Source organism: Amblyomma americanum, chromosome 4 (genome assembly GCF_052857255.1).
Source record: "Amblyomma americanum isolate KBUSLIRL-KWMA chromosome 4, ASM5285725v1, whole genome shotgun sequence".
Classification (NCBI taxonomy): domain Eukaryota; kingdom Metazoa; phylum Arthropoda; class Arachnida; order Ixodida; family Ixodidae; genus Amblyomma; species Amblyomma americanum.
The window spans coordinates 125,473,788-125,499,110 of record NC_135500.1 but is presented as its reverse complement, the minus strand read 5'-3'; the positions used below and the strand labels follow the sequence as shown (position 1 = coordinate 125,499,110).

The 25,323-nt window shown below is 44.2% G+C and overlaps 3 protein-coding genes across 5 annotated transcripts in view; all 3 read right to left on the bottom strand.

The window, feature by feature from the left end:
• Nucleotides 1-329: 329 nt before the first annotated feature.
• On the bottom strand, nt 330-2,653 carry LOC144128320 (alpha-tocopherol transfer protein-like). The gene is made up of 2 exons (XM_077661642.1): nt 1,409-2,653; nt 330-782 (listed from the first exon to the last, which is right to left on the bottom strand). Exons 1-2 carry the CDS (start codon nt 1,559-1,561, stop codon nt 606-608), a joined length of 330 nt encoding a protein of 109 aa, XP_077517768.1. The 5' UTR covers nt 1,562-2,653; the 3' UTR covers nt 330-605.
• Nucleotides 2,654-3,221: 568 nt separating this feature from the next.
• LOC144128319 (alpha-tocopherol transfer protein-like) lies at nt 3,222-8,141 on the bottom strand. The gene is made up of 4 exons (XM_077661641.1): nt 7,832-8,141; nt 5,333-5,467; nt 3,830-4,081; nt 3,222-3,468 (listed from the first exon to the last, which is right to left on the bottom strand). Exons 2-4 carry the CDS (start codon nt 5,406-5,408, stop codon nt 3,257-3,259), a joined length of 540 nt encoding a protein of 179 aa, XP_077517767.1. The 5' UTR covers nt 5,409-5,467; nt 7,832-8,141; the 3' UTR covers nt 3,222-3,256.
• Nucleotides 8,142-14,951: 6,810 nt separating this feature from the next.
• The window catches only part of LOC144128317 (alpha-tocopherol transfer protein-like), a 29,686-nt gene continuing 19,314 nt past the window's right edge, over nt 14,952-25,323 (bottom strand). Inside the window, exons 4-5 of one of the 3 annotated variants that reach the window (XM_077661638.1) lie at nt 17,464-17,574; nt 14,952-16,286 (exon numbers count right to left, since the gene is read on the bottom strand). In XM_077661638.1, coding sequence (XP_077517764.1) covers nt 16,080-16,286; nt 17,464-17,574 — 318 coding nt within the window. In that variant the 3' untranslated portion in view covers nt 14,952-16,079. The remainder of the gene's footprint in view (nt 16,287-17,463; nt 17,575-25,323) is intronic. The other 2 variants (XM_077661636.1, XM_077661635.1) reach the window with 2 other exon arrangements.

Genomic DNA, 25,323 nt, shown 5'->3' with positions numbered 1-25,323 from the left:
TAGTGGGCCCATGAGCCAAACCGCGGGCCATACGTTACTGCTTCGAGCTGTTTTTCTTTAATTGTATCTTAAAATTTCGATGGCGTTGTCCCCCGAGACCCTTAAGGTTAGCCGTTGGAGGTAGCAGCAATTGGGGCCTGGGCCACAGTTAATGCTATATGATAAGGTAGGGGCCCATCTGTTCACGATAGACCACATTGACTGAGGGAAGCGATGCCGGAGCTTTGTGATAAATGACCACGTGGCTAAGATAAGGGCGCTTTAAAGGTTTCAGCAGGAAGCACCTCGCTACTAACCATAATCTTGTTCTGCAGACAGACAGTGGTACAGAATGAACGTAAGCGCTTTATTAAATTGCACAGCGCTTTTTCTCTATATGTACACTATATACACTGGGGCGTTCTCTCCTCCACAGCCTGTAGTCCGTGCGTGCTACTCTTCCCCACACGGTGCGCCTTTAAAACATTGCGCCCCTCGTGGAGCCGCAGGGCGCAGGTCGTAAGCGATGTATCGTCCGCTGCTAGTGCGAAAGAATGTCTGCACAAGCAAACAACCCGCTGTTTGACGGGGAGTCACTCCTTGAAGATACGCAAAATGTCCGTAGTTCACTTCCTTGAGTAACCACACTGTCGCATGTTATCGAAGTGACCAGCTTTCTCGAGGAAGGAATTCTCTTGTCTGTGGAAGTCGAAGTCTTCTTGCGTTCCGCAGCAGTTCTTTGGTATCAGTTCTGAAGGTATGACGCCGTGCAATTCCGACAAGTCGCCACCAGTGAAGTGCAGCTGCAAGAGATCACAAAAAGACATAAATGTCATTTGGGTTAAGAACCCCCTTGACATTTATGGCGGCGCTTATTCCATCGATTCCCAGCTTTTCCAGCCCCAAAGTCCTGGTGTTAAGTCACCGACCAAAAAGGTATCCAATTAGGCGGCTCTTCAACATTCGGTCATCATTGCTTCCCTTTCGTTCCCTTAAACAGTCGGAGCAGAGACTCGAATTAATGAAATTTAAAAAAAAACCGCTTTATTACGGCTCAACATTTGGCCTGAAAAATACTCGCTCTTCAAGTACTCAATTACAGCTGCTGAGTGCAAAAGACATGTGCGGAAATTGATTTACAGCATTCACTTCAGATGTGTGCCTCGAGACTTTCCGTCATAACGTCCACTCTAAATCACATTGCTGCAAAGAAATCTCTTTCACAGCATCGGGAAACCACAAGTTATAAAAATATGAGTAACCATCAAATGCTTCGAATATCAGATCAGTGAATCTTGAAGATTTATAAACTCGCCACTTCACTAAACTGAAGATATGTTTCAATGCGTGTTGAAGATTAAAGCTTTTCACAGGCGCTCGCTTAGTCCAGCTAGACAAATTGCCAAAGGCCGCTCTTCTTTTTTCTTACCCTGCTTTTCAGTTTTGATGGGAGAAAGAACTGCAGAAAGGAAATTGCGACCTCGGCGATGGCGGGAGTATTGACGACGTAGATTCCCTTTATTTTTGCCGGTAGGGCGTCCTGGAAGAATAATAAAGATGGGTGTCGTTCGTCAAATGACATTCTGAGGAATACGTCAGGTCTACAGGAGTTCGACTACGCGGTGCTACAGAGGGTGTTTTCTGACAGCTGCGGTATGCATTCACTAGTAGTAAGAAAGCGCTTTTCTCCAGTTTCAATTCTTGGTATATGAACTGGAGAGCTTTTTTTATTGGGAGGACTTGGGTTGCAACTACAAGTCGGAGCGGCTGAGGCAATTCTAAGGCTCATTCTTTTAATCATTTGCAAGTGGTAATATTTTAGTGCCACTGTAGATCAACATCATCATTATCAGCCTTACAATGCCAACTGCAGGGCAAAGGCCTCTCCCATGTCTCTCCAATTAACCCTGTCCTTTGCCAGCTGCGCCCACCCTATGCCTGCAGACCTCCTAATCTCATCCGCCACCCTAAACTTCTGCCGCCCTCTGCTACCCTTGCTATTTATTGGAATCCACTCCGTTACTCTTAAGGACCAGCGGTTATCTTTCCTTCGCAGTACATGCCCTGCCCAAGCCCATTTCTTCCTCTTGATTTTTACTAGGATGTATTTAACACGCGTTTGTTCTCTCACCCACTCTGCCCGCTTTCGGTCTCTTAACGTTACACCGATCATTTTCCTTTCCATAGCTGACTGCGTTGTCCTCAACTTAAGCTGAACCTTTTTCGTTAGTTCCCATGTTTCTGCCGCGTAGGTGAGTACCGGTAAGCCGCAGCCGCTGGGAACTGAGGTAATAGGTCGTTAATGTAAAGGCCAGCGACTGGGGTGAACAGAATGGCGCTCGTAATACGGGGGCATCCCCACGGGCAGTGGAAACACAGGGAGAATATTAGAAACACAAGCGGCACGCGCTTATTGCTTGTGTCGCAGAGAGCGAAGCTCGACATCTGTAAAAACATAGGGGAATTTCACTTTGTGTTTCAGTTGATAAAACGTAGCTCATGTCACCCAAATGGTAATTTTGGGTACTCGAACAACATGAAAGATGTCTGTATATTGTTGTTAACAAATTAAAGATTGGTCTCAAGCTATACAACTTTGCCGCACGCTCGATTTAATATTTATTTTGATCGATAGTTAAAGTAACATTACGAAATGCTGGAAGTTATCGCGCCGCTACCAATGCCGTATGGGGTGTTATTAGATGACCCTTGTTTGCTTGAGTATAAATAACACTGACTCATTAAAGACAGAAATAACTGCTACACCTGGTGTTAAAATCAAAGCTAGGTTCAACGCTCTTTATTTCCATTCTGAAAAAAACGATTCCCATTTTTGCCTCTATAAAAACCGAAAGCTTCGAAACGCTTCGAAACGCTTCGAAACGCTTCGGAAATAAAAGATATGATTTATAATAGTTTCAAATTACTAGTTCGTCATTTTCCCGCGACGTTCGCATAGACACATGCAACCGAAGCTGTCACATATGCTAAGGCGACGTGCACACTCGCAGTCAAGAGTTCATAGAAGACAATACTGAAAAAAAATTTGTTTCATTAGTGCCTTCATAAATGCATTCAGTAATAAATATATACAGCTCAACTGCCAATGTGCGATTTGCACAGTGCGCCAGTCAGTATCATGGAGTACGCTTTTGGAGCGAATAAATTTAATTTTTTTCGGCAAAGTCCCCCACAGACACTTCACGGCCGGTGAATATAAGAAAGGTGTAATGAGTAAAGGAGTCAATCGGTGTCGGTTAGACTCGGGAGCATTAGTCTACGATATTGTACTTGCCTGAGCAATTGTGATGATCCTTCGCACGAACCAAGGCGTGAGATGCATCAGGTGATGAGCGCCTAACCCTTGGAGATCAATGACGCCCACGACGCCACGTACCTGGGCGTCTGCTTCTAGCAGGCTGCACTCAGCAGCCAACAAGAGGCACCTCACTAGGTTGTCCATAGTGCAGATGTCGGTACTCCAAGAACCTGTAGACGAAATGCACTCTATAGTCACTGCGTTTAACGTGAACCGGGAGTCAGAAATTACTTCTTTTATAGCTGGTTGTGCTAGCTACTAGATGTACCTTAATATGACCAAGAAATGGAGAGAATTGCGTCTTTAACCGTCTAGCTAATAGAGCAGAATTGTATATTTATCTGCCTAGCTATTGTTTGGCTGCATACAACTAATTACGCACGCTGCAGGAAGATAAAGCTGCTGTATCCCTTAAAGACACAGTAAAGTCTACTTGACTACCTCCCTCATAAAAAAACACTTCAATGTTAGTAGCAGAGTCCATGCTTGCAATAAGAGCTTCAAAACAGAGCTCAAACTCTGGGCGCTCACCAAGCTTAAGGATCCCAACCGCTCTGCCTTCCGGGTCTCTCTCTGTCGCGTGCATTATGAGCTTGTTGTCGTAAAACACCTTTTGGTACGGGATGCTTGATGGAGTCAGGTTGTCGAAATACTCTGGCATGTCCCTGCGCACCCGGAAGTAGTTCCTGATTGTCTTCAAGGATTTCCTGACATTGTATTTCCGACCGCGAAGGAACATGAGCAGTGCATCGTCACTTGGAGCATCACGTAAGCCGGCCTCTTCTGTAAAAAAAAAAAATGCATCGTACAGCGGTGCGCGCAGTAGCAGCGCATAGTCTATGCTGGTATCATATTAGTCAAATATGTCCTTTTATATTTCAGTGGAATGATTTGATCGCCTAAACATAAAAATAAGAAAACATATGACAATAAAACTTGGCGCTATTTACTTGTTAAAGTGCCAAGAGCCCAAGCTTGTACTGTCGTGCAAATCTTTACCGCTTACTGCGCCAGCGTGCTTGTTTGAACCGTGTTTTGATGAACCACAAGAAAGCATACAAACGCCAAGCAGTATCAAATATCACGTCAAGTGACTAAAATCTCTAAACTTGCGCGCGCGAACGCGTGTGTTTTTCGTGGTTCTCAAAAGCAGGTTTGAAATCACATAGAATGGTAGCCATGCCGCTGTATGGGCGACAGATTTGATAAAAGCAGCAAAATTCCAATCCGTATTCTAGGCAAGATAAACTAAACTAACAGCTCTGTGAACGCTGTCTAGCGAAGCACAAAACAAGTTTTGTAGCTTGGATAAGCTAAGCATATAAAGTGAAGATCAAGAGCACCCCTTTCTTAATGACACTTATATTCTTAGCCGCCCCGCGTCGTAGTTGCCATCACAGCACATTGTGAAGTTCGCCTTCCCGACATTGTTTTAAGAAGGCGAATAAAACTAAACAAGAACCACATGCGTCGAAGAAAGGTCGTTTCGTTCAAGACGTTGCGAATGAAAGCGGTGCTTAACCTTTAATCTCACACACATTCTCACAGTACTCAAAGCTGTGATCAAGCCAAAGCAATTAGGTGAGGTATGACACAGGCAATCCCAAATAAGAAATGTGCGGCGGTCTGAAGTGTTGCTCGAAGCTGAGCGCATCACGCACACACCTGTTAATGATGCATGTCAACAGAATTACTAGTCAGTTCAAAGAGGTTATTCTCCTGTTAACACGAAGAAGAGAGCTAAGCATTTCTTCCTGGCATTCCTACGTAGCACTTGCGAAGGGAAACTATCGTACGCGCTAGAACCAGGCGCGAATATTTGGTGTACCTTTCTCTATCTATGTAATGCAATCTCAGGCATGCCATTTATTTAGACTACTCCGAGTTTCCTTTATGAGGTGTAACGTATTATTGCGAGCAGCCTTCCTCAGACAAAGCATATAAGCTATGTTCAAAAGAACTGTCTCGTAGCGGATTTGTGAGTGCTTAAAATAGTGCAATACCAGAGGGAAAGTTTTCTCCTGGCCACTGTACCTTTGAGCAGGTGCCGCAGTTGTTCCAGGTACTTTTTCTCGACCTCGGGGTGTTCTGTTTTGTCTATCCCTGTCATGATGTGAAGTCGGGCTTCAGGTTTCCGGTCTCTTTGGTGTTGTAGGTGGTGGACTACGCCTAGAGAATGAACAGAAAAAGAAGGAAGACATGGAAGGTGAGCATCACTTGTTTCATGTGGACACCACTTGTTTTATAAACAGCAGCGTTGTCAACAAGGAAATATGGTGCTAGGTGCTTCGAACAGCTACGTTAGAGCCTCCGTAACTGCGCATTTGGCGGCGTTTCCGTGAAATGTGTGATGCAATATTATGGTGGAGCCAAACATCGTCGTGGCTTGTTGCGTAAAAGCCTGCAGGCAGAGTGCCAGAATCCACAGTTCTACGCCTGAGTATGCTCAATTTATAGTTGTTTCTAACTCGATGTATATCTGTCCCTCATACAGTCGTATTATGCACAAACCTAAATCAAATAAATACAAAATAAATATTTAGGAACTTGTTCTGAGTAGAACAAAATTTCACTGAAGAGAGCCATACGTTGCTGCGACGAAAAAAAAAAGCTAAATCTACCTCGCTTTGTGCGCCTACTCCATCCGTTTGCTTTAAGTCTTCGAATACTTGTGCACGTTGTGAGGCATAGTTTACTCAGGTTTTTTTTTGCCATTTCACACGTGCACTCTTCCCGACAAGCCAGTCATCCCGCATGATTCACAGGGGCAAGCATTGCTTTTGTCAAACATAATGAAAGCAACTACACGTACGGGAATGCATGAAGAGGAAGTATACAGCACAGCGCTGAACTAACAACTAATGTTTTATTGAAAGGTGACCGACCCAGAAAACCAAACACATGCATAACAGGCAGCCAAAACACCCACATGGAACTTAAAGCACATGTGTCAGCAAACCGTCTATGTAGCTTACGAGTAAAGAATTTAAGGTACTTAATTAAAAACGGTGTGCGCGTGTAGGAATGAAAGAAAAAAAATGTTTTATCTATGCATTCGCTGCCTGAAGGTTAAGAGTGTTTTAGTTGACGTTCCAGGTGGGTGTTTTGGGCGCCTGATAAGCACACGTTGTTTGGTTTCTTGGATCTGCCACCTTTCAATAAAACATCAGTTGTTAGACCAGAGCAGTCCTGTCTACTTTCTCTTCTTGTATTCCTGCTTTTGGCGCTGGTTCACAATGCTCGATAGATACCAACTAGCGTGCATGATTTAACTGTTCTATTGCTCCTATGCCCTTCGAAATCTGGGACAAGTGTCCGTCGTCTCCGGGATAACGCTCGTTGTGTCGTTGTGAAACTCAGAACGCATGTAGTCGCCATATATACCACTAATTTAGAGCTTGAACGCCAGGTTATGGATGCACACGCTTTGCGATAGGAGCATTCGGTGTTGTACAGTTAGCGCGCAACAGGATCCCCTTTTGGAGGGCACAATTTGGGGAAAATTGTGAGTAGAACGAAACAAAAAAAGGGAGAGATATGTACAGAATCAAAATCAGCTTATTGGAATGAAAAAAAATATATATATGAGGTGGACAAATTTATACAGAAGGAGGTCCTGTAGTCAGTGACCGTACTGGAAGTTCTACGCTGGTAGCATAGTTTATCTATTTGCTGCCGATTTCTCAAAATTTTAGAAGTCGCAGAACGTCTAAATTGTGCAGAAATTCTGCTACAGATGAAGTGTTCTGCGCTTGGAGCATTTTGTGCGTAAAAAGAGCCTTGTGCTGAACATAAAACACGCTGCTGCTATTACATACAGCGTGTACTACTTCCTGTTCCTGTCTGAAGCGATGTCCACCGCCTCAGGTGTTGCGTTAGAGGTGGCTTGCTTTTTTGCGCGGTTATGCTACGAATATTTGCGTATTCGCACGGTTTAATGACATTGCTGATAACCTTTTTAACCCATTTTAATTTGTCAAAGTGAAAGAACTCATACCGGTATTGGTGGCGTTGGTCTAGGGAAATGAAATATAAGGACTAAGGCGATTTTTTGCCGCTTCACAAGATTATACCAAATACAATGTTAGAAGCCGGCGATCGTCACTGTAATAAGAGGATGTTTTAAAATAATACATTTCATATAAATGGTTCTAGAAACACTGATTGATAAAAATGCACGAAAGTGATTTGCTGAAAATATTGGTTTGCTAAGTATGCTGCATATACTTCTGCAACAATTCGCCAAAGCAAGGCGGAAGTCGCTATTCATCTGGCTCAGTGAAGGTGCGCGCCAGTTAGCTGCAACCAACAAACTTCTCACGCGATTAAATATTCACGCTAAATCGTTCTTAGTGTGCAAATAGCTTTAACTGAGTGCGATGACTCGTCGTCCCTTTTCACATGTGGAAGACAGTTCTGGATATGTTCCTGAAGTCATATGTGTATCCTTGACGAGATTTTGTCGGCATGTTCTCTTCACCGTAAACCCTTATCGTTATAGAGCAGGAAGTATGGGGTGATGTATGAACTTACCGTTTAGGCAGAGGACACTGACACTTGTTCCTCTGAAGAGGTGCACTTCGTAGTCAACGCAGCCAAGCTCCCCCACGGATGGGTAACTATGCTTCGAGAGTATACACCGCAGAATTAACACACGGTTACAAAAATCTAGTGCACGCCACTAAACGAATCTGGAACACTCAGAGGCCTCCCGAAATTCTCACGGCTGCTCCTATAGTTCCAAACAGTAGCTGTTGGATCAGATCGCCGCCGTGTCTGAAAGCCAGATGAGCCTTTCTCCGAAGCTGCAGACAATCCCTTTAACGCCGGACCTTTGTAGGCTCTCAAGCCAAAGACAGAGAGAGAGAGAGAAGTGGAATCCTAAAGCGGCTCTCGTTCTTCGGCCTTGGCTGCTGACGCAATAGCGCGGGTCTGGACGTGTCGTTACCGGATCCCTTTGAAAGCACGAGGGAACGTCACATTTATATAAACAGGTCGGCTGAACGCACAATAAAAGCAAGGCTTTTAGTATATGCGCGGTGCCCCAGTGTTGGCACTTCTCCTTGTTCGGACTCTGCCTAATTGCTGGAGAGCTGGTTGCCCGTGCCAGTATACGAATAGTTCGTATTGGCCGTTAGAGCGCACGCGTCAATACCAAGGACGCTGGCTCGCACTCGCGCCTCGAAAGCAATTCTTCCACGTGGAGCGGCGCTCGCGTGTGCGTGCGCGCGGACGCCAAGAGTGCGTGGCTAACTGAAGCCAAATCCTTGAGTATACATCGGCGCGTGGCTGTATTTATTTCGCTGTCCCATATAAACACCGTCAGCCAGAAGGCGCGTCCCGCCTGTAAACAAAATATTCGGTCCACGCTTCGAACACGCTTCGGTTCGCTTTGAACGAACTGCGCAATTTGAAATACTTACCGCTCAGACTTGGCTACGTGGCAGTTATGAACACATTTCGTCACTCTGGAACATTCGGACTTAAAAAGAAAGAGAGACTGCCATATTTCGTAGTTCCAGAAAAGACCAATCATCGATGCGTGAGGCTCGCCCTCGAATAGTTGTAGTTACTCAGTTAAAAAAAAGACCAGTCCTCACAGTAACTATTATTGTTTACTGCTTTCTGGACTGCGCTTTTCGCAATAGATATTTCCTATAAATGGCGCTAGGTTGAAACAGCGGATGGCATTGAAGCAGGACTTACCAAACTTCCCAGTACGCATATGTTCACAGTTCACAAATAAACGTGTGCCAAGCGAACGGTCCTTTAGATCATAGGAATAAAAAGAGAGATCCGGCAGCTAATATATTAAGCGAAAATTTGCCGACAACTCATGTACGATAATATCACTCAATCTCTCTAAATCAGTGACCTGGTCAATGCCGGGCCTTACAGCTGCATCGCGAGACTCGGTACTCTTAACATTTTTTTTCTTGAAATAAATTTCTCAAGTTTTATAGTAAAAACCGCATCTTTAATTACACGCCTTGTAGGCAATGTATCATTTGTCGAAAAATTTGAAGATTGTAACGAAAACTAATGCCTGACTACAACCGCTATGATCACTGTTATTAAACACGTTCTGTGAATTTGGATGGCGGCGAGGGTTCAATAAATACTGATACAAGCGGCGAATCCATGATCAAAGTTTATTTGGTCTCGGAGCAGGATTGGAAAGATATAGCAGGCCAGTACGCAAGTAGGGAACAGCTACACGGCGATTATATGCGCCCGAAGAGCGCTGCCTCTTCGTACGCTAGCATGTTAAAGACTAGCTTAACGGTGTTGTCTCCTGGGCTAGTCGGTATAGCATACTCAAATATGAGACCGCAGTTAAAGAGAAAGAACGAGAGCGCTTGTCGCGTCCTTTTCTCTTGTCCTTTGGAAATTCTCTATGTTAAGAGTAGCTGCGGTAATTGTTTTGAGTTTATGATATTCTAATGAAGCTTATGCGAAAGGTTTACCTCTCTTATCGCCTTATTTCCACCAACTTTGGCTGCCATACAGCGTTTCCTTCCGGTGAAAATAGATTTTAAAATTTATCATTTACTTGGCCTTAGAAGGCTTCTACGGTAAAGTTCATTTTTGGTGTCACAACCATTCCTCGCACGTTATTTCTCGCGTACAGCTTCACAAGCAAAATTTGTATACTTGTGGCGGCGGCGGCAGCATTAATTACAGGTTGCGATGTTGGTGCTGAAACAGGAGAGCGCACGTGCGCTCAGAGAGGAAGGTTTTGTTGTTGTCATTGACTTCTCCTGGAGTGCACATACCCACAGGGTGGGGGGGGATTGGCCATGGTGCCTTGCACATGCAAACAGTAGGGACACGTTGACGCAATTAAGGTAGACGTGGGTGAAATTTAAGATCCGTTGTGATTAGCGCATGCTGGTCTCCTCTTCTTCCTCGTCGTCACTAGCTCAAGGGTTGGCACTGCAATGCAGTGGACGCTGGGTGTGAAGGCCGCACTCTCTAGTTCCTGGGGCACTTACGAGACTGTAACAGCGGCTACATGGATGCGACAGAAACGCGTCTGAGCTAGCTGGCGCAGTGGTCGATGTGATAAGTCAGTGTTTACATGGCGGCGTATCGAAGCCTTGGCGATCGATGGCCTTCTTGCGTCGGAGCTAAAGTGAAAGTTACGGCTTGGCCCAATTAGCTTCACGCTACGACAATTTCCGGTTTCTCGCCGCCTTAGCCAGCTTATGCTGCAAGAAAATTCCCCCCCGGGAGGACCCGGTTTGCTGGAAATGTTTTTTTTTACCGCTCTTTCAGCGCTCTAAGAACTCCCCCTTGTTTTGTTGCGACGGGCTATCGTGTTCACAAGCATTTCTGGAAGGCTCAGTAGCGTTTCCGTCTACTCCCTGTTGGCGAAGCGACTCCACTGCGACTCTTTAGTGTGTAGTTATATAGTCGTTTACATGACTGCGACTTGAAAAAAAGCCGGTCTTGCTGTGACTCTGTCGCAGATATGGAAACACTTTTTTGTGTCGACGCACAGCTCGTCAGGGGAGGGGACGGCGCCTTCCACAGAAAAGACAGATGACACCACAAAGGACACAGTTCACCGCTGGAAGAAGGTCGGGTTAGCCGCGCAATCTGAGCGACGTTTATCAGCTTTATGTCCCTGGAGCCTGCGTGTAATAGGCATGAGCGGAGAGCACGTGGGCGCCGAGATGATCCTAGTAAGAATTTTCGGCGATGGAGGCTCGTCAGAATTTTGAGGAACGAATGGCTGAAGAGCACATGTCGGTATGTTGGCAACATCTCTCGTAAGCTGCTGGGGTTCGGCAGGGGCCGAGACCGATGGTTAAGCGGAGGCGTTATCCGCGGAGGCGGCGTGATGCCCTGGGAGAGAGTGGAGTGCCGTATTGCGACGAAATGACAGCACGCCTAAGTTCTCGAAAAAGGCGGCCTTCAGAGTTTCATAGAGGTGCTCGTCGGGTGGCGAGAGCGTGAGCCGGCCGAAGAGCTCGCATGGTCGGGTCCACTGTGTCAAAAAGTCGGGAAATATATACCTAGGATGAGGCGCCGTTTACGTAGAAGGTAGCCTCGACGTTAATAAACCACACTACGGGTGATTCAGGACTGAACGGTGGTAGCTGTAGGGTAGTTTGATTGTCAAACGTAGGCAGGCGCCACTCTTCCGCCGGTAGTGCCACGGCCTGTAGGCGTAGTGGCTGAGCGGCCAGTAGCTGCGGAGTCGAAGCTCTGGCTCAATGGCTGGGTGCGCAGGCTCGGAATGACCGGGTCACCAAATGCTGCTGCGTCGGCGGCCATATTTATTACACGTTGCGATGGTTGCACTGGGAAAGGAGAGCCCACCTCCACTCAGCCAGGTAGGCAGAGGCGTTCTGTTCAGCAAGTGCTGACTAGCTTCGCCCTAAAGCCCAAAGGCGCCGAATCTATGCAGGAAAAGCGCTGTGCTTGCTTCAGGCAGCCAACAGTGGTTTGAGGGGCACCTTTGTCAACTTGTCACCTTCTATTTGCCCATTAATGATAGTCACGGAACTGATAGTTTCTTCAGGCAATCAGAGGTTGCTTATTCGCTTTGTTAGTGCAGAGGTGTCGAAGTAGTTGGCTCTGTGGGGGAAGCAGGCTCCATATTAATATCAGAACAATCTTTGGCATTTATATGCTACTAGAAGCCCGGAAAAATTCTTGCATCAGTACTACCAAAATATCTAGCCCCTTGAGAGTATTTGTAAAGGACGCATGCCATATTATTGCTATGCACAAGTTCGAGTAAAAGCCCCTAAGTCGTCTTTCTCTTTCCGAAACAAGGGTAAGAGTCCACCCCCTTTACCCCTTTTTACCTCGTCACATGACCACAAAGGTTGACTTGTAGAAATGGCCTATTTGTCGATCCACTAAGAAGCATACTTTTTTTTTGGTTTGGCCTGCACAATAAAGTAGGGCTTTATAGTTAGGAGATAATGCGAAACCGAATGTTGTATCCAGGCAATTTATTCCGGAGATTCTCTTCCTCAGGAAGTATGCGTATAAAAAAGCTACTAGGTCCTCAATGCAACAACACTAGGCAGCTGCTTTGTAAGCTTACGAATAAGATTCCCGAAAATTATCACATAGTTCCCGAGGGTACCGGCATGACGAATAAAAAATCTATGGCCTGCAACTTCCCCTCAGATCGATAGTGCAAATTGCGTCATGTGTCCGTGGGGTCTCTTCGGGTTGTAGCATTTACAGTCGCATATACGCGAGGCAAGTATGCATAGTTTATAAATAGGTGTTGCATGCCACACAATACATTTGCATCCACCGGATTAAGATGCACTAGAGATCAATGTTTTGTGGACGTACAATGCAACAGATTTTTTTTCTCGGCGGTATATTTCTGTGCCCATTAGCACTCAGAAATCTGTTGCAGTTTCTTTACTTACCACAGGTGAAGAATAGGTTGGTGTGGGGTTCTCACAACTTGTCGCAGCACATGAGGCTAGTTTAACAGCTCAAATACTCACAGCAGTATTTCGAAAAGAATGACTTCAAAAATATTCGTTGGATGACAGGATAATAACGAAACGGTCTAGAATTTATGAAGAAAGCTCGTACCGAAGCCAACAGATAGGGTATGACTTCATGACCTGCCAGAATTAATAAGACGATCGATGGGAAGCGATGCGCCGAAGTATACTATACACATGATCGGGCAAACAGTAATGCTTTGAAGAAATCTTAGGCAATCAAAGAGGAAATTAAGTATGGGATAGAACCAGTCGCATTTACGAAATGAGAGGTACAGATGGCACTGGAGGTTAGCAATTAAGATCGGTTTCAATAAAATTCACAGCAATTTTATGCAAAGTTCTTGCAGTGGCGAATTTATTCATGGCAGTAACTATAATGCGAAAAAATAGACATTTCGGTTTTCCAGAAGGCTAGTAGCATTCTGACATTTACAACTTCCCGGTTACAGCACTCAGATGTCCCCTATGGGTAAGCAGATTATTTTAAGAGAACCCTTAAGGGATACTTTATAAATCCACTGTGGTTCACTGAGTTGAGACATTACTGGCCGCATGAGTGCCTAAACCATAAAACTAAACGCGACGCTCGCCTCCTCGAACAATAGCCTGTATCACCACACTTTAACGATCTCACCATATTCATGACGGACACGACGTTGTGAAGCACGTGAATCTCGATGAACGCATAAAAGACGCAGACAACGCTTGCGTGGTTGGCTGTTGTGCATGGTTGTTGTTCATGATAATGATCATGATAATCATCATCAGTCTGACAACATCCCCTGCAAGACAAAGTCCCCTTTCATATCTTTGCAAATAATCTGATTTCCAATGGTGGCCTTTATGAAGCCAGATATTCCTAGCTCCCACCGCTGCGTCACAGGTCCGACCGATGCCTTGGTCAGTTTCTTTATGCCGCCTCTGGGGGACTGAGGGCAGACGGTTATTTAGTATATTCATATCGGAGGTAGTCGTCGAATCCTGTTCTGGTGAGCGAGTGGGTTGTCGGCCCTAGTAGCCAGCATCAGGTCGCATCCCAGGCCAGGATGTTCAATTTCATTGATGCGCATTTTTTTTTTATCCTGTGGGAAATATCGCGACCCCGGGATTCTGGAGTCCTCTTATACGCGAGGGGGGTGCTCTACCTACACGCCATCGCTGCTAGTTATGGTTTTTGCTAGGACATAGAATGATTAAGAGAGACCCAAGGTTTACTGTTCTTCACTTCTAATGAAGGTGCGCATGAGTGGATTTTTGAACGAAACATTCTTTTTTAGTGCGACAGCATTTTGCTGTCATCACACAAAAAGATGTTCAGCTTCTCCGTTGCGGCATTCCCTGTTTGGTCAATTCCCTGACGACGTCACCAGGGACGCGTGGCCCCAAATTTCCAATTTGAGAGCACCGCCAAATTTGATATTCCCCATGGAATTCCCTCAATGGGCGAGAGAGATCACTTGACATTGTGAAGTCAGCACGCGTGTGCACCGGACTGTGAACAAGCTGCCCACCGTTAACAAGTTCAATGCAGTTGCCCCCTGCTCATCGTGGCGCTGCGCATGCGCCTTACGGTAGCTCGATAAGAGCAACCTGGATCTGACAAGCCCCACCGGTGGCTGTGCTTGAAACAGCCATCTGCCGAGGCAGTGGCGCATCACTTAACCACTACACCAGTGCATGCACCCGTAGTGGTATCAGGATTTTCCGCGATCTATGAATGCGATTGAGCAAGTCGTGATGTTATCAGCACCGCGTGACCACCAGTGGACCAGTCATAGGGCACTGCCAAAATTGAAAACGCGGAGATCCTCAAAATTTGGAAGTTGGCCTGCCCCTTAATATTCCTAAGGACCTTGAAAATATTGGAAGTAGGGCCACACTAGAAATTAGATTATATCAGATTAGTGGCTTCGATTAAAATAATCCCGTATGATAATCCAATAGGGCACTGCCAAAGTTGAAAACGCGGGGACCCTCAAAATTTGGAAGTTGGCCCGCCCCTTAATATTCCTAAGGACCTTGAAAATTTTGGAAGTAGAGCCACACTAGAAATTAGATTACCATCAGATTAGTGGCTTCGATTAAAATAACCTCGTATGATAATCCAATTCAAGGTACTCCAACATTCCAGGTGATGACTCATGCATGCCATACAAGGGCAATATAACCGGTACCGACTTGAGTATTGGCGGGAAAATCGCAAGACTTTTAGACACTCATTGTAGACACCGCAGCAGGCAACCTAAATGCTATTGCATTTTCTGCTTCGTGGCTCGACACGCCATATTATCGCGGTCGTTATGGCCGTGTATTCCCACGCTTGTGAAGCGCCAAGCCAATGCCTCTTCCTGATCCGCCACTTGAGTCCGGGGAGGGGGCGTAAGTATCGGAGTAGAAACATGTGAGATTTCATGGCTCTGAATGGTTAGAGATGCGATAAAGGTCCACGGGGCGGCCATGGTGTTGTTTGCTGTCAGTCGTTGTATTTACTGCTGTATGTATTTCTGTATGTAAGTCATTTTTACTTCATTATTTCATGAACTCCCGTAATCCTCGAGTTCGAAGACCAGACAAGACGTCGGGAAGAATGAGCAATCTTTGCTATATGCAGAAAAGTTATTTTTAAACAAGTAGATAGTCGATTTACCACGGCATAGAATGAAATGTGTTCAGCATGAGTTTGTTTCTGCTCTCGTTTCAGTCATCTTAAAATGGGAAGCCATGCGTAACAAATAGTGAGGCCTGACCAAGGTTTGCGCAAGAAGCCGGTGTGCTTAAATAACAGGCTAAGTGTTTCATAAATGGTGGCATGTTTTGGTAATATGAGATATCAGGGACAATCCACATGCATTAAAATATTGAATTCAGTTCTTTCAAGCGTCAAACAAGAGAAAACTAATTCGACAATAATAGTAACAGCAACAGTGAGGGTACAGCTTTATAATAACCATAACGTCCATATGAATGTCATATAAAACCACCAACACGACATTCGCATAACTCACTCTATTGAGGCAACTGGACAACATTTCGTACTTAAGGGAAAGGTCGCCCCGAGAGGAAAGCTCATGCTCAAGGACGAGCGAGACAGCACAGATCTTAATGATTTAACGGTAAACAACCTTTTAAATGCTGTTTTCGCCTGCGAGAGGCAGTTGATTTTAGTTTTTGTCAGGAAAACGCTAGTCCAGACTTCTGGATCAGCACGCGCAACTTTTGTATCGCTCTGTGGAAGCGTCAACAAGAGTTAGGACAATGAACGCAGCCACTTCAAAGAGCTGCGCTTCACTTCAAGCACAGTCATATGCAGTAGGACTTGACCGACTTGACTGATAACCAAACTTCCGCACTCTCTCAAAGTGGCTTGCCCTGCTGTGAAAGAATTTCTTCTGGTTGTGGTAGTCGAAGTCCTCCCGTGTTCCGCCGAACTCTTTAGGTATGAAGTCACGGGGAAGGACTTCGTGAAGAGTTGAGATATCGTTCCCAAGAAGTCGAAACTGCAAGGAAAGGCAAGAGGGAAGAGGAGGGATGATGCCATTTAACACATCATTTCCGTGCCTTGTTTCTCAGATATCCTCTTATTTGTGTAAGGTTTAAGCCTTGATAGCTGTGGGAAACGCAGCATTTCATGCTTGGGCGTGCTGTTCTCCGTACACTCCTTGACAAAAGTAAACAGGATATATGTCTACAGGTAAAATGAGCTGGCGGTGGAAAGGCGACTGCAGTCGATAGCCCTTGTCGGCTTCGAGGATTACCTACGCGGCGTGAATCTGTGCCACCCCTATCCTTCTCTAGATGACAGTAATCTTCCTTGCAGCTTGACAAGTGCAAATAACAGCCTAGCCTTGCTTCTTTTGTTAAGGGTGGTACATCGTTCAAGGTAGACACCAGAAAAAATAGTCGACACTCTAACTGAGACCATTGGCATTTACATTGACAAATTGACATGGTGAGCAATAGGAAGACTGGAGCCTATTTGGTTCTAAAAAAAGCTGCTCATAAACGACATAACGCATACGACGGACGCTGTTTATTTTCGAACCGCTAGAGGGCGCTTTCGGGCTGTTGCATAAGGCGTTGTCCAAACAGGAGGTATAAAATAAATGCTTAAACTATTTCAATATTACAGGTTTCGCTTTCGTCTCGTGCTTGTAGCTATCGCGTTGCCTTGTAACAGTGAACAGGCAGGAACATTTTTTTTTGACGGGGAGGTATGATGCAGTCAGAATGCAATAGACGCTTTATTGGAACCTAAAGAGGGCTGGTGCAGGCTGGTTGGTACTTGTTAATGTAGAGGATGTAACAGCGCTTATTAAGAGTGGACAGAAGAAACAAGACACGCACTTACAATGACTAGCATCCAAATGATTTAGTGGAACATGTGCAACATGTTAGCATGCTACCTCACAAGTTACAATCAATAATTTCCTAGTATGCGCAAGTCTGTGTCTCGTTTCATTTGTCCTGTCCTAAGCGCTATTACAACCTGTCGTCACTATGGACTTGCTTCGAATAGTGCTTTAATAAATATCAAAGATTGTCTGACAACTCTGATGCGAAATTACCATTTGACCATTGCAAGTTTAGGTGGTCTCCAACGTTATATTGCTTGCACAGTGCTGAACGCCCGATTAAAAATGCGAAAACGAGTCTTAGGTTTCACCTAGTACGTACCCTTTCCTTTAGTTTGGCAGGTACAAGGGATCTTATAAGAGAAAAGACCACACTGAAGACAGTTGGCGTGTTTATGAAGTAGAAACCTTTGATCCGAGTAGGTAGTGATTGCTGAAAGAAAAAAGATGTAATTTATAGTGGCTACAAACTCTAGCGTGCGAAAATCATCGATTACTCTGTTACGACTACAAAATCAGTATCAGCAGTATAAGGTCATCACTGGAGATCCCCTCATTGGTCTTTCGCCACGAGATATCACGACTATGCATCTTTCACAAGATATTCTATCATTTCACGCAACTCTGCCAATCTTCTCTTCATCCACCAGCACGTTCATCTCGACGCTTATTCAATAGTATACAGCGCCTGCATGGATCAACATCTGCTTTTAATAAGTCATTTCTACCAATCGCAATACAGGAATGGAATGAATTGCCAGATTATACTGTCATGGAAAGTGACCCTGTCAAATTCAAAGACCGGTTACTGTCTTCCTTTGAACATTAAATTTGTCTATATTTCTTTTCTCGCCCATAGTTTGATGTGCTTGAGCCACTCGTTTGTAAATCACCTTCTCTACTGGATTGATTTTTTTTTTGTAACTGTTGTAATTGTGTTCTCATTTTGTGTTACTGATTGTATTAGTTGTCCTAATTGCCCTCATTGTATGTTCATATATATGTTTTACTAGATTTGTTCTTTTTTTTTTCAACCTCTTTGACTTTGTTCGTGTATTGGCCTACGTACGCCGCCCCCCCCCCCCCCCCCCTTATATAATGCCGTGTGAAGGGTCCTTAAGGGATCAATAAATGATGATGATGATGATGATGATGATGAATATTATATCCGTGGTCAAAAATTGTGCTTTATTTTTCAGTGTCTGTTTCAAGTATATACCTCTTCGCCCATGGTGCCTTCCTCGAAAAACTGTTTATATACAAGGTGTTTCGGGCAAGCGGGACACTTATTTGAAGGTAAAGAAAAGCTTTTTAACCATTATAATAACAGTGTCAGTGTGCGTCAAAAAAGCGGGTGAATCATGTTAATTAGCCAAATCATTAACCTAATTCTAATTATTAATTTTTAACTATTACTTATAGGTGTCCAGTTGCAAATACAGATTTGTAGCCTGCCGTTAATAATAGCAGAGTCCTTCAATGCTTTGAAGGACTCTGGAAATAGCCATATAAGTTTTTGGAATTTCGAATCTGCGATTGCCCTTGCCTCTATGCCTCAAGTAATATGGTCAATTTCTGAGGCCACACGAAAACCGCGCCTGCGAGGGTGCAAAGCGATGCCAATCAAATCGCGTTCTTCCGCGATGCACGTACGAGGTGAAAATATGTGCCCCGCCCGCAGCACATCGCCACAAGAGTGACTGACAGTCGTGCAGAAAGCACTTTTTTTCTTCTTGTACAGGATAGAAAGAAAGGTGGTGGCTTTCTGTTACAAAAGTAATGCTATCTGTTATGTGGTGCTACCAAGCCCTGAATAAATTTTATGTTTCGTTACAGTGCTCTAGATCCTTGGTTGAAGAGGACTGTAGTTTCGTTTACGAGTAGTTACGAGTCGTTACGAGTCGTTACGAGTCGTTATGAGTCGTTACGAGTCGTTACAGTGCTCTAGAACTTACGTTCAAGAGCACTGTAGTTTTGTTTACGAGTCGTTTCGATTTGCCTGTGTGATGAGCTCTTTAGTAAGCGGCGCAATCGAGAAAAATCCAGGCCCAAACACGCTTGACAAGGTCTTAAGAGGTGTTACTGATGTTAAGACCTCGCAGCTAATTCTAGAAGTGCAAGGCGCTAAATGCAGACTTACAGGGTTTGAAGCTACAGTAGCATCGCTTAAATAACATCATAAGAAACTAGAGAAGTGTGAACAGCTGACCGCCGCAATGAGCAAAGATGTCGATATGGTGATCAAAAACAGAAGGCGCATGAAGACATTACTATTTATATGTTGGAAGAAAAAAACAATCAACATTTTGAACAATTTGTAGTTAAAGGTGTATTCAAAGACAACCTCGTTGTACAAATCAGACAGGTCTAGCTTGTCCACTCTATGTATAAGCTTTTGCGACTTCAAAGAAGAATGTGTCCGTTCTTCGTAACTTCAAGATGCTTAAAAATCGTTCCATGTAAATATCAAGACTTCTCGTCCTCCGTGCGTCACATGCGCAGTCACCTTTGGTAGTCGTTTAGAACAAAACGAGACTAGGGTGACAGAGAGGCCTTGTTTCTGATGAGCCAAAAGTGACCAATCAACTGCATGACGGTAAGAAATGCGGACTGCCTTTGAATGTCCTCCGTCGCAATGACGCAAGAATGTCCAGCGCTCGCAGCACATGACAGGCAATAATCGTTAATTCACTTTCTTGAATGTGCTTTAACATGAGGAATATTGTGAACAAAGCTTGAAAAATTAGAAGAGATCTTGCTAATTCACTCTGCTAACGTTGTGGTCATAATCGAAACATGGCTACACGCTGGTAGTAGTGACTCAGATAATATAATCCCCCTATTATTTTTTCTTCCCTTCAACCGTTGTAGTCTTCAATTGGTTTTGCTGTCGCGACAAGGCAGAGTTTACCTTTTCTCAAAGGGAAAGGCATTCCCGATCATGGTCCGCTGAGAGGTGGTATTTATAGAAAGGCAAACGCGTCTCATGGCTGCATAAAGAAAATTCATGTGTTCTTCTGCGGGAGGTTGAAAGCTCGCACTAAGCTAATTATTACTGATGATTTCAATTTAGCCCCTATTAATTGCAGTAGGTTTATAATCGATGGTAGAGATGTTCGTAGTTCCGAACTGTTTTGGAGCACAACGATTTGTTTTTCATTATATGAGCTTGTCACCGAGTCTACGCGCATTCAATGCAGACGCTGTCAATAGTAGACCTTGCATTTTTCTCAGAAGCCAACAGCCGATGTCACTCTTTAACCGAGCATAATGCATCGCAAAAGGCTGCTGCGAATAGTTATTATCGAAAATAGCGGTGTTAAAAGTTCGGTTCCTGAATTTCGTGTAGTTTTTAAAAACTACAATAAAGCTGATGAAGTTAGAGTTATTTGCTCTCTCAAGCATCTTTAGAAATATTTTGCGTTTAAATACATGGTACAGTGAATAATCTGTAGCTTAACCCAAGAGACTTAATAGAACATTCTATGAAAAGATTATTTCGTACGCGACAGCAGCGTACAAAACGCACACGTCCATAGATTACGCGTAGTGTAGCTTGCTAGAAAGGAAGCAGCAAATGACACGAAAGAAAAACGATAATCCTGAGGATGTTCGTCGACTTTCTAATGATCTAAAACAGCGGTTCGGTACGCAAGAGGCATTTTCTTTTAAAGGCACAAAAATTCTATGACACATATATGCTGGGCGGGAGGATCTTCTCTGAGGCTGTGAGGTGATCTTCCCATCGGGCCATCAGTGCCCTCGGGTACTGAGGAGAAGGGTGGAAATATTCCAGACGAGCACTGAAACGCCTCCAAAACTCGGGCGCACCCCATCAGCGGCTAGGAAGGCCTCCAGGGAGTGAAAGATGTGAGGACACATTTTGGCTTTGACAGCACAGTTCAATGAGTCTAGAGTTGAGCTTAATGGCGCGTTGCCTGAATTTGTCCACCATTCGCCGATTAGAGGCGATAGTAATGTGGCATACAGGCCGGATGATTTTCACGAAAATTCTAATCACACGCGGGACATTCAAAAGGAACAACATTACCCGCCCTCTGCAACCAACGATGCCATTAAAACGGCGGAAGCTACTAATCATAATCACGTCTTTGAGGAACCCCGGCCAACAGCACAGCGCTGTGATGTCAAACTTACCTTCACACCAACCTCCCAAATGTTAACCAAATTCTAAAAAAAAACACAGCAGTATCATAAAACAGAGTGACCATGGCCCGGCTGAAAAAAGTTGTATGATGTAATAAACTGATTCAGTTTGCCATACAGCTGTAGTATAATTATTATACACATCATACAAAGTTATCATACAAATGTAATTCTTTCATGCTAATTCGTGATAAAAATGTTATACTATGTGGCAAAATTGTATGCCATTTGTATGACGAAGCCTGTATGACGTTATTGAATCATACAACTGTTTTCAGCAGTGCGGTTTTCCAAAATGTTCTCAACGGTTTTCCAGGAAATATGCACAAGACCAAAAAGTTTACAAAACCATGTTGTCCATTCAACAGTCAATAAACCGAGTGTGGTGTGTTGCACACCATGCGGAAAAAAATCGATGCCTTGTTTGCAAACACATACAAACTACAGCATTTGCAAAAGCCACCCACTCAAATTTCAAACACTCTATACGGGAAGAATTAAACTGCGATTCTAGCAACGATGTTTACATGCTCAAGTGTGGCGACTGTAGAATGCAATACATGGGCAACAGACAACTCCTTCCGATTTAAGGTTTAATAACCACCACTCACATGCACAATCGCTACCCAACCTCCCTCTTTCGAAAAACACCTCCGCGAGAAAGGCTACGCGTTTGATAAACATAAAGTAACTATATTACAGAGGGGTTTCAAAAACACTTATGAGCACGAACAACAGGAATCATATTTTATTTTTAAATTTAACACCGTGCAAAGAAGCATTAACGAAAGCCAGGACACCTTCACCTCTCTTCCGATATCAGCGACCTACAAAAATACACAAAGCACCACTTACTGCGTCGTCTGAGGTCATACCTTTTTTTGCATGCCACATTCGGGTAGTTACTTCCACCACCACCCCCCTTTTTGCTCATCTTCTGGTCTACTAAGGCCGCTAGCTTTTTTTCTTTTTTTTTGTCATTTCTTCTGGCTACTCTATAAGCTGAAGACTTTTGCACTGGCAACATTGTTTCGTGTACCTCTCCTCCGCCCCGTTTTTTTTTCTTTTTATTTTATGCTCTCTCGTAGTCCAGCCTCAGCGGCTAAAAGAGCGGTGGGTGCAATATTGCCAAATGCAAAGAAAAAACAATACTTTATGTTTTTTTTCCTGCTTTCTCTTTTGTTTCGTCAAGAGTTTTCCCCCCTGCACTCGCGGCAAGGAGGAGCGACAAGTTCCCGCATTTTACCACGAAGGTAGCCGCATAGTCACGCACACTGTCGCCCATCTCTGCTCAGGTCGACATGCCTGTCAATAAGGAAGCATAGGGTGCCTAGCAAAGCAAAGGTAGCATCTGGATATTGTATTTCCCTACTCCTCACACGTTCTGCGCACTGTTCATATTTTTTTTGTCGGGCGGGTCCCTCTCCACTTTTTCATATGCATTCTTATTTCTTTATTTTTACTTCTATATTTTTACTGCTATCTACTTTTTCTGTACTCTCTATCCGTTTCTCGCTCACCACTTCAGTGTCCGACCCCTACAAAAGGGGAAATATCAGCGAAGACAAATCACTCAAGAAAGATCGGTCCTGCGATCGAAACGTCCAGTCCAATAAAAATGCTTCTTTGACGAAGCCTATACTTCACTACATATATATATATATATATATATATATATATATATATATATATATATATATATATATATATATATATATATATATATATATATATATATATATATATAGTTACGAAAGTAGGTTGCGTTGGCTTCCGCACGATAAAGGCCTAAGAGAAGTGGGCACTTCCACCCCCCCCCCCCACATACACACGCACACGCACGCACGTACGCACGAACGGATGTGAACAAGTGTCTTTTCATCTGTATGGACAGAGAAGTAGTTTAGGGGTTTGAAGAAAATCGGTGGAGAAGAGTACCTTTGATATACCCTATGAAAAAATGAAAAGATGACAGTTTGTTTATTTATTTAGAAGGTTTAACGTCCAAAAGAGACTCAGGCTATGGAACGCTGTAGTAGAGGTCTCGGAATAATTTCGACAACATGGGGTTGTTTAGCGTGCACTGAAATCGTATGATACACGGCCTCTAGAATTTCGCCTCCTTCGAAATTCGTTCGCCGCGACCGCGATCGAGCCCGCGTCTTTCAGGTCAACAGCAGAGCACCGTAACCACTGAGCCACATGGCGGCTTGAAAAAAGATGATTCAATAACTGTTAGTGCACCTTTATGTGATCACATATAACTGAATCCCTTATCAAAAAACAAATTTGTACTGTAGTGGTACAGCAGTGGAACGGGGAGTCCACCTCTTTGGACTCATCTACTATCTGTAACAACAACTATAAGATCGGGTCAGACGCCGCTCGCCGTTTTTGCTCGAATAAATCGTTTTTCTGACTTAAGAACCACAGCCTGCTTCGAGAAAGCCAATTATTTTGGGAGCGTGAAATACAACATTGGGGGGGGGGGGGGGGGGGAGGCACGTGTCAAGTTTTGCACGACGTCTGAAAGTTGTAATATTGAAACTCCTGTACTTGACTACTATGTACTCGAATTAATGTGGGCTGGTTCAATATCCCTTTTTCCTTGTAGGTGCCCATCATGCTTGAAACTGAAAATAAGTGTTATTGCGGATGAGAAAATTTGCCTACGGAGCTGTGGCGAAAGACTTGCGTAAGCTGTCTTTTAACGACATGTTTGATGGCACCTGCTCATGCGTACTTTACCCCGGTCATTGACATATTCCACTCGCTGCTAAGCACTTGAACCAGGTACCCACATTAATAAGTACTTCCGCCCCCCCCCCCCCCCCCCCCCCCCACGGTGTGCAACCCTTCCCTCTGCACCACACTATCTGCGCGCGTAGTTTTCTCTAATGATGCATAAATAATGACCAGAAAAATTCCAGAAATTTAATTAACCAACCAAATTTCACGCTCTGAGTACTCTGATTTTCTGTTAAACGAAACACAAAGCAAACAAGAAAACAGCACATTTAACCAGACATCTTCGATGCTTCATTTCAGAAACTGCTCACATGAGTTGACTAGTTAGCCTGTGTATGTCGCTTTTTGGCCTGAGATTCTCTTGCGCCATTTAAATCTATCATCATCAGTTCAGAAGTTGGCGGTTTACGTACATACTCACTAGACGAGCTGCTCACATGTTTTATTATTATGTGCTCATTGGAAAGCGAATGTCCCTGTTACAGCGTTCTTCATGCTGTGAGAGCTAGGAGGCTGCTTGCCGATTTGCGTCGTGACACCTTTTATTGTGATTCACGTGGAAGCTGTGGTAGTTGTAAATGTATTGCGAACGTAAGGCTATATATAACACACTGAAAAAATATAAAATCCCTCAAAAGGAGAACTTGTCGCAGGCGCGCAGTGCATGTGCTGCTCTGCTGCTGAGCAGAAAAGTATCATGGTTCACATAGTTCTGCAGATCTCGCAGCATGCGCAGCTAGATGTGATCACTAGTGGCACGTTGTATTATACCATTATTTGTGAAATTCTCACCAGCCTATAGTATTAAGGAAGTCCCATTTACAAAGCAATTACACGAACATTAAAGCCGTAATTTAGGACTCTGCTCGGTCCAAACTGTACCTGCAGTTAGGTTTGGTGTGCTGCTCTGATATCATTTGCATAAACATGCTGCAGGGTGTAAATAAAAGCATCCAATTTTCATAAGGCAAGGACTTAAAGAAGCTCGCACAAGGACAGAACAAGCAGTACTGTTGGCGTTCGCGTAGCGCGAGTATGATTTGCGGAAGTGACTTAACTAGTTAAATTTAAGAGATGATTTTTACAGCCTCCAGCTACTGAAAGTATACGCGAAGGTTTGCCGACAGGTACTATTACAAGTTTCACTTATGACTTTGTACAACGAGATGCCTCAAGTGCGTGCGTAGTTAAAATGGAAGCTTTGCCTGAAAGCTGTTCGCGCTTTCAAAACGAAGCTTCCGAGGCATATGAGGCACTCCAAAGTACG